This window comes from Clarias gariepinus, chromosome 14 (assembly GCF_024256425.1).
Source record: "Clarias gariepinus isolate MV-2021 ecotype Netherlands chromosome 14, CGAR_prim_01v2, whole genome shotgun sequence".
NCBI lineage: Eukaryota > Metazoa > Chordata > Actinopteri > Siluriformes > Clariidae > Clarias > Clarias gariepinus.
Genome location: NC_071113.1, coordinates 30427935 through 30442241, shown reverse-complemented (window position 1 = coordinate 30442241; position 14307 = coordinate 30427935). Strand labels below are relative to the sequence as shown.

General features: G+C 37.2%; 1 protein-coding gene across 1 annotated transcript; it reads right to left on the bottom strand.

Moving 5' to 3' along the window:
* Positions 1-2741: 2741 nt before the first annotated feature.
* hmx3b (H6 family homeobox 3b) lies at positions 2742-6668 on the bottom strand. Its single transcript, XM_053512021.1, has 2 exons — positions 6364-6668; positions 2742-3501 (listed from the first exon to the last, which is right to left on the bottom strand). Exons 1-2 carry the CDS (start codon positions 6617-6619, stop codon positions 2885-2887), a joined length of 873 nt encoding a protein of 290 aa, XP_053367996.1. The 5' UTR covers positions 6620-6668; the 3' UTR covers positions 2742-2884.
* Positions 6669-14307: the final 7639 nt, after the last annotated feature.

Below are 14307 nucleotides of genomic sequence, written 5' to 3'. Positions count from 1 at the left end.
CACCACCGGTGCAGCCGCATCGCTCACTCACAGCAAAATTGAAAAATAAACAATATGTATATATATATTTTTTTCTATTTCTTTTTCTATTATTTTTTAAGACTAATCCTTGAGACACCCGACTAATCCTCTCCTCATACACTCGCCCCTTCTCTCCTTCTCTCCAGTCCTCTCAGGAGTGCGTCTGATGCTCCATTTTCTTCTTTTTTTTTCTCCATGCATGCAGGTAGGTAGATAAATGCAATGCAAAGCAATGCGCAACATGGAATGCCTCCAAGCCCGAGCCAATCAACGCGCTTTAAAGCTCAACCCGAGGGAGGACAACATGAGGACACAAACCTGCTTCAGCACGACTAACACATCTCTTAAAATATAGAGATCATAATGTTTAAAAACATCACAAAAAAACACTTTAACCTGCACAGAGAGAGAGAAAGAAAAAGAGAGAGAATGCTTCCGGTGGATGATTATAAATCAAGAAATCTAAATGTAAATCGTATTAAAGCTTTAAAGCTGCCTAAATTCCTAAATTCCAAATTAAAGAAAGATTTTCCTTTTTTACACACCTAATTGTTTTCCATATTCAGTAAACACTGGGTTTGTCTACTGCTTCCTATTATTATTATTATTATTATTATTTGTAGTAGTAGTAGTGTTTGTTCCTTTTTTGTTTGTTTTTGCTATAAAGGGCAAATTATCTAAACATAAATAATAATAATAATAATAATAATAATAATAATAATAATAATAATAATAATTATTATTATTATTATTATTTTACATGTTATTCACGGTAAATCACACGCGCGCGCGTGTGTGTGTGTGTGTGTGTGTGAGAGAGAGAGAGAGAGAGAGAGAGAACGCGCGCTCCAAAAACACTGGATACACAATTAAATTTTTATAAATAAATACATTAATTAATTTATTAATAAGAGATTTATCATTAATTGTTTTATAAATTCGTAAAAAAAATCTAACGTGGATTCTTGCAACAATATCCAAGTTTAATTATTAATATTATTATTATTGTTGTTGTTGTTGTTGTTTTGTTTTTGTTGTATTAATAAGAAACAAGTGTAAATGCATTACAAACATCCAAATGTAATAAAGGAATAAAAGAAAGACATTAAAACACACTTACTGTTTCCTGTATCAGCAGATTTTTTTCTTTGAAGCTAGTTTCTATTTTTCATTTTCTGTTTTTTTATTTATTTATTGGTGCATCAGGTTTTTTTTTTGTCCGTTAAAAAAATGTTTCTCCGTAAAGACCAGACGATGCAGATGATTCAGCTTCAGCTCTTCACACTACATTGTGTTTATACATCACTCGCACTCAACCTTTGACACTTTATTTTTATTCTGCTGACTTTGTAAGCTTTTCAGAGCTTTTAAATGGTGGGTGCAGCGCTATAATTACCGGACGGTGAGTTATGAGGGCTTATAACATGATGTGGACATTGTGGTGTGTTCACTGCTCTGATTTATAGAATAAACAGGTTGTGTGAGGAGCATGGAGAGGAGTGAACGCACATAATATCAATATCTCAATAATATCTCAGTGTGTGTGGAGCTTCGGCTTTTGAGTCAAACACACATTACACACATTACAACCTGCTGCTGACTTTATAGTTAGTGCGTGTTTAAAAAAAGAAAGAAAACGTCACCACTCCTTTAAAAAATATACGCACTCGTCCCTGCAGATGTTCGCAAATTAACTTCGTGTTTCCAAACAAATATAATCATGACAACGCTTCGACCACACACACACACACACACACACACACACACACACACACACACACACACACAATTTAGACCTAATTACAATTGTTTAAGGATAATATTTGCTTAGTTGAAAAAATACTGTTGGCCTGATTTATTCAGTTAAGCTAATTTTAAACAAATAATTTAAGCAAATACAACTGCATATTGCTTTTATTCTTACCTAGTTATTTCAAATTATTATTATAAATAATATATTATTATATAGTATTTCAGTTATTACAAATAATTTATTCATCATTTTCTTTTTTAAACATTTATTTTACTTTTTTATTACTTTATTAAGTATTTATTGTTTATTCTTATCTGTCGTTTATTCCTGAGACACACAAACAACAAAAATAGCTAAACATTTAGTTTTTAACCCAAAATATGGGTTACGGTTGTTATACCCGTGTTATGGGTTACTCGCGTTTATCTATTTATTTGTGAACTAATTCATTATTTCATTAATTCAACTTTATTTCTACTAATTAACTCTCGACATGGAAAAATCTCACGCGCAAAAATTTTTTCAATCAACCAGTTTTATTACAGCAATACAATATCAAAATCTGTCTCATATACACAACATTGCATTTCTCACCAGCATGATTCATGTTTATTTACAACACCCTTTATATCTATTTATATATAAATATGTACACTGAGGAGGGCAAAAAGGACCAAAGCAAATTGAAAAAGTTTAATGCACGGTTGATGACGTCACTGATATAAAGGTGTAAGACAGGTGGAGTTAATTAGGGATTGTCCACACTGAAGGTCTGACTGCAGTGTGTGAGCGCGTGCGTACATGTGCGCACACACTGACGTGGCGAAATCTAACGAAAAAAAAATGTTTATGTACTTTAAATAAAATATACATAAAGAAAAAAACTGAAATCTCTGTTTGCTTATTTATGTGTTTGATATGGGCAATATAATAATAATAATAATAATAATGCACCTGTCAAGCTGATTTTTTAAAATTCAGCAATACAAGAGTTTGTTTCCCCGTCCCTCATTTCTTTATGATATATCATTAGAAACATTAGATGACGGTGCCGCGTTATAAAGTGTTCATTAATGTAGGCAGTGGGTGGTAGGTGAGGAGCGCAGGAGTTCATACGGGTCTGAGCAGCGGCACGGCGGCGACCACCGGATGTGGGTAATAGACCGGATGTGGGAAGGTGAGGAGAGGCTGTGCGGCTGTGGCGTGGCCGGACGCGGCGCTCGCGGTGTCTCCGGCCGAGCCCTCGCGGTAGAGCACTGGGACCGGGACCATGCGGCGCGCGGCCGTGTGACTCAGACTGGCCGCCTCGAGCTCTGCCGCCAGCTGCCGCTTCCACTTATTGCGCCGGTTCTGGAACCAGATCTTCACCTGGGTCTCGGTGAGCTGCAGGCTGGAGGCCAGGCACGCGCGCTCGGCGCTGCTCAGGTACCGCTTGGCGTCAAACGTGGACTCGAGCTGGAACACCTGGCTGCGCGAGAACACCGTGCGCGTCTTCTTCTTGCGGCACGGCGGTCGCTTGTCCGCGCTCTCCGCCGCCGCGCCCGCCGCTTCCGGCGCGTCGTCGCGCTTCGGCTCGTCCGTGTCGCTCTCCTCCAGCAGGATCTCGTCCACGCTTTTGCTCTCCTCGTCCTCTTTGGCGTCCGGGTCTAACGCGAGCCGCGGCTCCGGTGAGTCTCTGTCTGTACCAGACGCTGGGGACAAGTCTCTAACCACCGGCCTCTCCGACACTGTAACCACACACACACACAGACACACACACGGTAAACACACACGCAATGCTAATACCACACTTCATGCACAGGCATTCTGAAATAAAAAGGATAACGGATTGTTCCACCACAATGGGTGTATTAGCTATTATTATTATTATTATTATTATTATATTAGTCAGTTTTGTTAATTTATGTTGTTAATTTATGTTGCATGTAGAATCCTGTTCCTGGATGAATGTTGTTACGTTGCACTGTGTACTGAACTCTATATGGTCGAAATGACAATAAAAGCCTACTTGACTTGATTTCCTGAAATATGAATCATTACTCTAATGATCATTCTGTTCCCGTAGCGAAACCCTACACTCTCAGAAATACTGTCCTCTTCATCCTCAGGTGCACCTATTTAACCTTTAGCAGGAAGGTGTATGTGCATTCCATTAATTTTTTAGGAGTTAAATGCACACAATAAAGGAAGTAACTGCGCTCTTTGTGGCACTAAACCAGGCTCGGGGTAAGGTACAGTACGGTATCTTTATTTCTGTAAGTGCGGCCTAGTGATTGTTCAGCAGGGCAATAATCTGCTCCACGAATAGTTCCTGAAAGAACATCACACTTTTATTTAAAACTGTACAATAAACAGTTCCTGAGTCTGGGTTTTTGGAAAACAGGTAATGTTTCTCTCACAATGCTTCATTTTCCCATCTCAACCAGGAAATGCGTTTGTTTCATAACCAATATTTGGTTATAAAAAAGGGAAATGTTTAACGCAGGATCCTGTTTATATCATCACCAATCAGCCGACAAAAGAAATTTAAAGAAATTTTAATATATTTATTCTTGGAGTAAAATTTAACTCACCTTTCTTTCTTCTGCTTTATTCGTGAATTTTTATTTAACATTAATGTAAATTCGAGCACAGGTAGCTCTAATCGTGTTTAAGTCTAGCCTTTAATTATTACCTATTTATTCATATATATTTAATTAAATAGCAGTTTAATTATCAGCCATAGTGTATTAATTTTAGCCACTTTGTTAGAGACCCAAATTGGGGTCTTATGACGAGATTGTCACATGATCTAGGGGTAGCCCTAATAAAAAGATCGCGATTTCATGCAAATGTTATTAGACAAAGTCTATTTTTATGTATTTTGTTTTTATATCAAGTACTTATCAAAGCAACTTTTTAAATATGACGATAATGAAAAATTCAGCAAAAATGCTGGTAAGTAAATATTACCCGCTAATTGTGGCGACCTGTGGATGTGTTAACCACGTTGTCGTGACTTCATGAATTCATGTATTAAATTATGTATGAAATTAAATGTATCATATTTAAAACTAATACTAACATATTTAAAACGCGACATTTTAATGCAAAGACTGAAAAAGTGATAAAGGCAAAGCATAAAAATAAAGATGTGTTAGAGATCATCACTCCTCATCCCTCACTGCTTACATTAATAAACGATTTATACCGCGACACCGTCATCCAGTGTAACTAATGGAGTAATAGCATCATGATGTAATAATATAAAGAAAGGAGGAAAGAAAAACAATCGCTCAGCTAATAAATCAGCTCAGCATGTGTATTATTATTTCTTTATATTGATTATAATAATAATAATAATAATAATAATAATAAATAACAGTTCAATGGTATTTCTTTTCTATAGCTGAAATATGTAGAATGACGATCATTTGGTTGTACAGGGTTAATCAGAATTAATGTACTTATTACAAAAATAAATTCCCATCTTTTTAATTCTACACTAATTACCTTTTTTTTCTTCCTTATGGATCCAATTAGACACTTTTTAGCCTACATAATTAGACATTAGGATAGATTTAGTGAACTAAGGGTACTAAACAGAATCTTCTCGCTGGTTTGGTGCAAGCACGGACTTTTGTGTCTTTAGGTATATGCACTATGGACGTTTTAATTTTTAAAGTTACTATTTTTATATTTCGAGGTGGGGGACAGATGTTAAAAATGTCGACTGTACAGGAAATAAGAGTACCACCCGAACGAAAAGTAAATGTATAGTTTAGCACCGTTTTTTTATTGTTCGAATAGAATAGAATAGAACATTTGGAGCATTATCTTTCTAAATAAATATACTTTATTTTATACTTTATACTAAATTTTACTTTACCTTGTAGGGTGGTACCTTTAGCCCAGTACGTTTATTGTATACTTTACAGGTTTAATAGGCTACCTGGACATGTGACTCTAGCATCTTTTAAAAAGAATATAGGCTATTTAAGAATAAGTTGCATCAATGGTCCCTAGGGTCCAATTATGTGCTTTAGATTATTTATAAAGGTACTAAGCTGCAAAAATTAAATTGGTACCTGAAAGAAGAATGAAGCACCTTTTTTTTTTTCAAATCAGAGAGTTTACACAATATGAAAAATATTAGCATAAAATATATATAAGCACATATGATTTTTTTACCATAATATATAATACACATTCAAAAATAAAAACAGTACAAAACTGCTGATTTGGTCCTAACAAGGCTGTGTCTTTAGTACCTTTAGTGCATATACAGTAATTGTAACTTTACAATAAAATTTAATAGAGTAAGGTACATGGTGTTTAACTTTTCAGGTTAATACTCAGAAAAGAGAAGAGAATGGGTGAGAGAGATTACTCCAGATAGAGACACGGAAGAGGATAGATCAGTATCCGGTTATAAGAGTGTTAGCGTTTAAATCGTATACAAATATACTTATAAAAGGTCCAGGACATGCACCTTATACAGGTAGAAGATATAAAGGTGCCGCCACATCACCACCCAAAGAGACGTGGAGAGGGTCTAGTGGACTGTTATAAGGTGTAATCTGGTGTTTGTGGTGTGTGTGAAGTCTGACCTGCAGTTCTGTGTAAGTGTCCGTACGGGTACCACCAGTGAGCCGCTAATCCGAACCTCTGCACCGGCAACTCAAACCGGGGAAAACTCAAGTCCCCTGCGCGCGCCAGAGAGAAGCCGTGCTCCAGCAGTCCTCTGGTGGAGTTCATCATGGCTTTGGGTTTGATCAGAGTGGGTTTGCTTTCGCAGTTCAGAAGATTTTTGATGGAGAACGGAGAGTCTTTAAACGGGCGAGTCTCCGGCGTTGTCTCGGCCATTGGATCACCATAAAAAACACACACACACACACTCACACACACACACACACGGTCCTTTTCCTCCGGAATGTCTCAGGATTAAAATGTGAAGCTTTTAATATTCCTTACGCGTTCCAAAAATCGCGCTAAACATAGATAGATAGATAGATAGATAGATAGATAGATAGAAGGATGGGTGATGAATGGACGCGTCTGGAGGGTAATGATGAAATCAAAATGTCATCCAAGTTAAATGCGCACACTGAGCTCTGAGCACAATGGCAAATGGGATTTAAGGAGGAATAACATGGCTGAGAGAGAGAGAGGAAGAGAGAGAGAGAGAGAGGGAGGAGAGAGAGAGAGAGAGAGTGTGTTTGTGTGATGCTCCGCCCTGTGTGTGTTATTGGTCTTGTACTACAAATTAGTCAGCAGTAATTAGACTACATCCTAAACAGACATGATGCCACCCTGGGCTACAAAACACCACGTGACCCGTTAGAACTCCCTCATTAGCACGGAAATAAATGCATGATTAATACTCAGCTGTGATTTCTTTTATAACTCACACTCAGGATTCACATTCAGATAAGCAGTGTTCATTTCTAAATGACGTATTGAATACTCTTTATCTCCAACGCATCATGCAGGTCTAAGCTAAGTGATATTTTTTAAAATAGATTTTCTTGCGTTTGGATAAAACCAGCCTAGGATTTGAGATTGATGAACGATATGAGAATAAATGGTGCAGTGAAAATAGTTTATTAAAGACCGACAGCTTTAGATATTATTTCCTTCAGGGCGAAGAAATCATGAAATGACGGACAGCTTTAAAATCTAATAACGAGTCTAAAAACAATTATTTATGCTTAATCGCGTTTGCTAATTTAGGAAAATAATAAACAATCTCTAGAACAAGACTATATTTAATGTGATTTAGTGTTTGTTGTTTATTTTAATATGCATTTTTCTATTATAGTTTGATTGCAGGAACAAATCGCGGATTTAATTTAATATAAACTGCATTAAACTATTATAAAAGGGAACAAAAATAAATATAGTTGTGAAACTACATTAAATTTGATAATTTATGAATGGAAATGAGGTAAGCTGTGTATCGAGTCTTTAAATATATTTTTTCTAATTAATCAACAAGACCACGTTCTTCCTTGCGGCGTTATTAAATATTTATATTTTACACGACCACAGATTTAATACACTTTGCATTTTGCTATTTGCAGTTCATGTGAGGGATAGACTGAGCGTACGTAGTAGCGCCACCTGGTGGTCAGAAAGCTGCCTAGAAAAAAAATCCAGTGACAGGGTTTCAGGATATTTCTTATGTTTATGTTTATTTTGTGCCTTTACAAATAAAGCACCAAACTGTATCTATAGAACATTCCTAATATTATTAAACTTACATTGCAGATTTGGTAGAAAATTTAAATGCTAACAAATAACAAAATACTTACTATAGGGTATATATATGCACACACACACACACACACACAAAACTAAAATGAATGAACCTTTTATTAATCATTTAAATTAGTAGTTTTTTATTTTATATAATATTAATAATATTATAAATACATTACATTATATACAAAATATGTGTGTGTGTAAAGTGTAATGTAAGTTATATAATTAGAGTTGCACTGCATGAATTGCTTTAATTTCGCTACAGTCGTATAATGACAATAAATAACCTAGACTATTGAATTAAATTATCTAGCAACTAGAATTAGCAACAGCTAAACATTTTAATTACTATTATCTATATATAATAACATACGATACTGGTTGGTTGGTAAAAATCAACCAACATATTATTATATTATAACATACAAACATACGATTATATATATATATATATATATATATATATATATATATATATAAACATCAGTCTGCCTACAGCTTATGCTTTGGACTGAGGGAGGAAACCAAAGTGTCCAAAAGAAACGCACTAAGCATGGGAAGAACACACAAACTCCACACACACATCCTGAAGGCAGGTTTCAAACCCCCAACTCTGAAAGTGCTAACCACTGAGCCATTGTAACATCTAACAGAGGAGAGTAAAAACACAGCTTGAAAACTGAAGTTATAGATTTCTCAGTTATTGAAGAATTATTATATTTGAGCTCACCAACAGTCCAATCCCATTTCATGGCCCATTGGAAAAGCACTTCTACTGCTTGCTTCATAGCTGAAACTCTGGTTTATGAGCTCTCATAGGTTGTAAATTCTCTACAGATCAGCTCAGTATTGGCGTTTTGATACACCAGCCTGTACTTTGCATTATAACCTTCAGTACAGATACAATACCAGAGCTTGTATTATAGCGCATTACAGCATTTTCATATGATTTCCCATTTATATAAATTCTGTATTTATAGAACAGAGCATCCAAATATGTATACACACTTCAACAATGCTGCGACTACTGACATCTTTAGACGAAACATAACACTACACTTTGTTGCCATAATTCAATTCGAGTTTTAAAAAGGGCACAGATAACATTGGGTGAACTGTGTATATATTTTTTGGGCACCTCCGTTTATTATGGCATGTTCCAAAACCTCCTCAAGCATACAATGTCCTCTATAATCATGGAGCAGGCATTATAAGGTGTTATGGACATTATGTAGCATCTTGTAGCTTCTTATTATAAATGGATAACCAACACTGTGTCTTTAATTACAACCTGCCATGTTTCATGTCATGATGTTTAGCTGTTATAATGTGTCAGGAAATATTAAGGTTATACACTCATGCTTTATACGGTGTGGTGCATGCCATTATGAGCATGCATGAGGTGTATAGCTGGAACAACAACGTATACATTTCACTATGTATAAGCAACAAATTTATGCTAATGAATTTATGTAAGAATATTTTAGAAACAAAAATAAACTAATAAAACCAAATTATAACATTACTATAAGGCACCAGATTTAGTAAACATAGCCTTTAAAAGGTCTGTTGTGGATATATTTATGATAACATATATCTTACACAAGTCCTATAACATCCTCACAGGACAGGAACGTCAGCGATGCCTGGAGAAACATGAAGGCGTGTATGCAGTCATAATGGGCATAAAGGAGAAAACACAGAAGACTATATCTTATAAAATAAATTGCAAAACTGAAGTAAGTAAAGTCAAATAATCAAAAAAGTGTAAATAAAATAGTCATAATGCTCTAACATATTTGGTGTCTAAAGTTTGTTTCTTTACTTTTGCGTTAAACACACAAGGCTAATCTAGCTAATGTGTTTCAGAGACTTTACAGCTAGCAGTTTAGGCTAGCTGTTAATATTAAATGTGCACTCTGTAAAACATTTTGTCCAAATGAAGATGCGTGACCTTTCATGTTCCCCTTTTTGCAAAATTTAAAAAGACAATATATAAAATACTGGCATGATGAAATGTCATTAAATAGCAGTTACGAGAGTATTTACATGCAAAAAACAGCAGATTGGCATTTTGTGGTTACATCATCATCATCATCATCAACAACAACAAACACTAACCTTGTTTAAACATATTTCATCACACGGCAACATTCACCAACGATAAGAATTTAATATTCATAAAAAATTATATTCAAAATAATAAAAAAAAACACAAAAAAACAAGAGTCACCATTAAAAAACACACTATTTCTATTAAACACCAACATTCACTATTAATAAATATACATTATTTCCATTAAAAACCACCAAATAAAAACATTTCAAATACCATTTACATCAGCATTCACCATTAAACACAAACACTAACAATCAAACACCACGATTTGCCATCAAAAATACAAACTATATCCATTACACAACAACATTCACCATCAATAAACACCAACATTCACCATCAGTAAACCATCAACTTCCTCATTTAAGCACCATTTACCCCTTACACACCAGCATTTACCATTCAAAACCAAGATTCACCATAAATAAACTTCCAACACACACCAACACTCATCAACAATCATAACCTATAAACCTAAATATAAACGTAATTTTTCTACATTAAACAACAACATTAATTAATAAACAGATATTCATCATTCAACATTCACTAGCAATGATCACCAACACTCACTGTCAAACAGTGGTTTTCTCCATCGAACACCAACATTAAACATCAAACAACGTTCTACATCAAACACAATCATTCATCAATAAACATCAGCTTCCACCATCACAAATACAGCTCTTCATGATTAGGTTGCTCAACTTTTGTACCAGTGTTGTTACTGACGCACAGTCGCCCCTTTGAGGCGATCATGTGATTGCGATTTTAGACATGCTAATCTTTTTTTAGGAGGCTAAAAGTGCTCTTTAATGTTAGCGGTATTAGCCTCTTAGCTACAGCGTAAAGCTAAAATAAACTCCACACAACTGGGTTAAGTAGCAGAAGACAAATGAAGTCATAAGATATAATTGAGAATCAAAGAGCAATGCATTAGAAAACACAAATCAGTTTCTGGCTTTCTCGCTGGTTATTGATTAATGTAGCTGAGAGGGAAAGTGTGTGAGAGAGAGAGAGAGAGAGAGAGAAAGAGAGAGAGTGGGGGATTACTGTGGAAAATTATAACAATAAATTTTACTCACATGCACCTTGATTTTGGATCAATTTTTTTAGCGGGGGATTTCTCTTTGTGTTGTACAGAGCTGTTCTTACAGATGTGTTACAATAATCAGGATATTGGTTCTTGGTTTATGTTTAGAGGTGTACTTAACATCTTCCACCATGAAGCAACAGTGCACCTACTAACCATGAGCAAAGACAAACACTCTTAAAATACCAATATTATGTTAAATATATACTAATATTTAACAACATATACTATGGTTTACCAACAAACATCAACATTTTCCGTTAAAATGCCACCAGTCTCCAGCAATTAACATAACACCTTTCATTCAACCCCAACATTCGCATTCAGATACCATCATCCATAAAACATTGTCCATCAAATATAAGAGATCATCACCACATCTCAACATTCATAACTTTCCATCAAATGAAAACATCCATCATCAAACACCAATGTTTTGCATCAAACACCAACATTCCTTATCACATGCCAACATCCTCTATCAACCACCAACATTCTTCATCATACACCAATATTCATCATCAAACACCAACATGCTCCACCACACAGCAACATTCACCATCAAAGTTCTCCATGAACACCAACACGAACCCAACCATTCATAATTCTATATCAAAGACCAACACACAGTAAAACACACTAACATTCATCAAACACCAACATTCTCCATCAAACACCAACATAAACCAACAGCAAAACTCTGAATCAAAAAGCAACACACCAACATATTTAAACACCAATATACGCAGTTCCCCATCAAAAACCAACACCTTCCACCAGACCCAAACATTCACATTTGGGACACAAACAAATTGACACACACCAGCATACACAAACCTCACTCACTCACTCATCATCTATACCGCTTTATCCTGTATTCAGGGTCGCGGGGGGCCTGGAGCCTAGCCCCGGAGGCTTAGGGTACAAGGCAGGATACACCCTGGACAGGGTGCCAATCAATCAATCAATACATTTTTATTTTTATTTTTATCTCATTACACATCTGAGCAGTTGAGGGTTCAGGGCCTTGCTCAAAGGCCCAACAGTGGCAACTTGGTGGTTGTGGGGTTTTGAACCTGGGATCTTCCGAACTGTAGTCCAATGCCTTAACCACTGTGCTGCCCCTGGCCCCAAAACACTACAGGCAATTTGGGAACGCCAAATGGCCTAATCTGCAAGTCTTTGAACTGTGGGAGGAAACCGGAGTACATGGAGGAAACCCAGCAAGCACGGGGAGAACATGCATAATACACAAACCTAACCATTCATAAATCTACATCAAAAACCAAAACACAGTACTTGAAATACACTACCAGTGTACACACATATACATAATCACACACACACACACACACACCTATGAACTGACAGAATACAGTGCGTTATTTCCAGCAGTGTCCAGCAAAGTTACAGAAGTGCTTTCTCGTCCTCTTATGTACCACACAACCCCTGTGTGTCTGGTGTTTAGGATATTTAGTGTTGAACCCCGGGCTGCTCTGGCCTTCGGTGCTGTGGGTATAATGGATGGAGGTCCAGCAGCACAGCCATCATCAGGACATTATCTCTAATCAATAGCTCACGGCTATAGCGCTAACTAGCTCTGCAGAGCGGCTGGACAGGCCACAGCGCGCGCACCCTCACCCGTGGAGACTGGATCGATGAAAGGTCAAAGGTCACAAATCACCCGCGATAATTCACTGCTGTAATGTGTCGCCCTGTCATGGCTGACGTTCAGGTTCTAATAAACTGCATTTCTGGTCCTGGATACTTTCACACCAGGTTTGTTTGCTCTCTAAGGGGCCAGGTGTCAACGATTTCCCGAAACTGAGCGAACAGCGAGAAGAAGAGGTGAAGCTTGAGACTGGTTTTAGCATTAATGCTGAAAAGTGACACAGAGAGCAGGACTGGGTTCAGCTTTCCAGCGCCACATGTGCCCGTGAACACGAGCTCTCCGCGTAATCAGGGGCTCAGTGGCCAAGTGTAAACCCGGAGAGAGGGGCGGAGGTGGGGGCGGAGGGAGGGCGGAGGGGCGCCAGAGGGGCGACACAGAGGAGGGCTGGTGTGTGTTTGTGCGATTAAAGTGTGATCTGGATAATACCGTTTTCATCAAAGCCAGCAATTACACTCATTAAGCCTGGCCATGGTGTGTGTTAGCTTAGCAAGTCGAGTGGGCAGGAGAAAAAAAACACCCTAATCCCTTAATCCTTTATTCTCTCCCTTTCTCCGTCTTTCTCTCTTTCTCACTCTCCCTTTCACTCGGCTCGTGCAGGGGTCCGCGTACAAGCTGCAAAATTAATGACGCCCTCTTTAAAGCCCTGAAATGATGGAGTGCAAAACGGTTACTATAGCTACACTGTGCAAGGAGTGCTATCCCTGGCACACACACTCACACACACACACACACCCCCACACACACACACACACACACACACACACACACACACACACAGCTATTTTTGATACAAACAAAAAAAAGCCTTATAGGGATCTGTTGGTCCGCACAAAGTCAAACCTATCTGATATTCCTTAATTCGTTTGCCCAAGATATTTGAGCATGTCCACACTTGCACATGCATATACACACACACACTCACACACACACAACTACACCACGGGCGGTCGCCAAATTAATTCCTCGTTGCTTTTCACATGGTAATGATTTGTTTTGTGTGATGTGAGAGTGCAAACAGGAGCCTAAATAAAGCAGTTTAACACACACACGCACACACACACACACACACACACACACACACACACACACACACACACACACACACGCATGCTTTCAAAGTCTTCTCATCTAAATGGGAATCAGATGAAGTGAATAAGCTCATGAGGTCCAACAGGTGCAAATCAGAGAAAGAGGAAAGAAGCACAAAGAGCAGGAAAATCTCAGAATTTTACAATATTGTAATAATAATAATAATAATAATAATAATAATAATAAATAGCTTCTTCATGATGGATTGGCACCGTGTCCAGGGTGTACCCCGCCTCGTGCCCTAAGCCTCCTGGGATAGGCTCCAGGTCCACACGACCCTGAATACAGGATAAAGCCGTATAGACGATGAGTGAGTG

What these genes read in the sequence shown, in the direction of transcription:
- hmx3b (XM_053512021.1), bottom strand. Translation starts at nt 6,619, where the DNA reads ATGGCCGAGACAACGCCGGAGACTCGCCCGTTTAAAGACTCTCCGTTC. An exon ending in ACACTTACACAGAACTGCAG is followed by an intron (nt 3,502 to 6,363) that starts GTCAGACTTCAC and finishes GTGTGGTTACAG; the next exon opens with TGTCGGAGAGGCCGGTGGTT.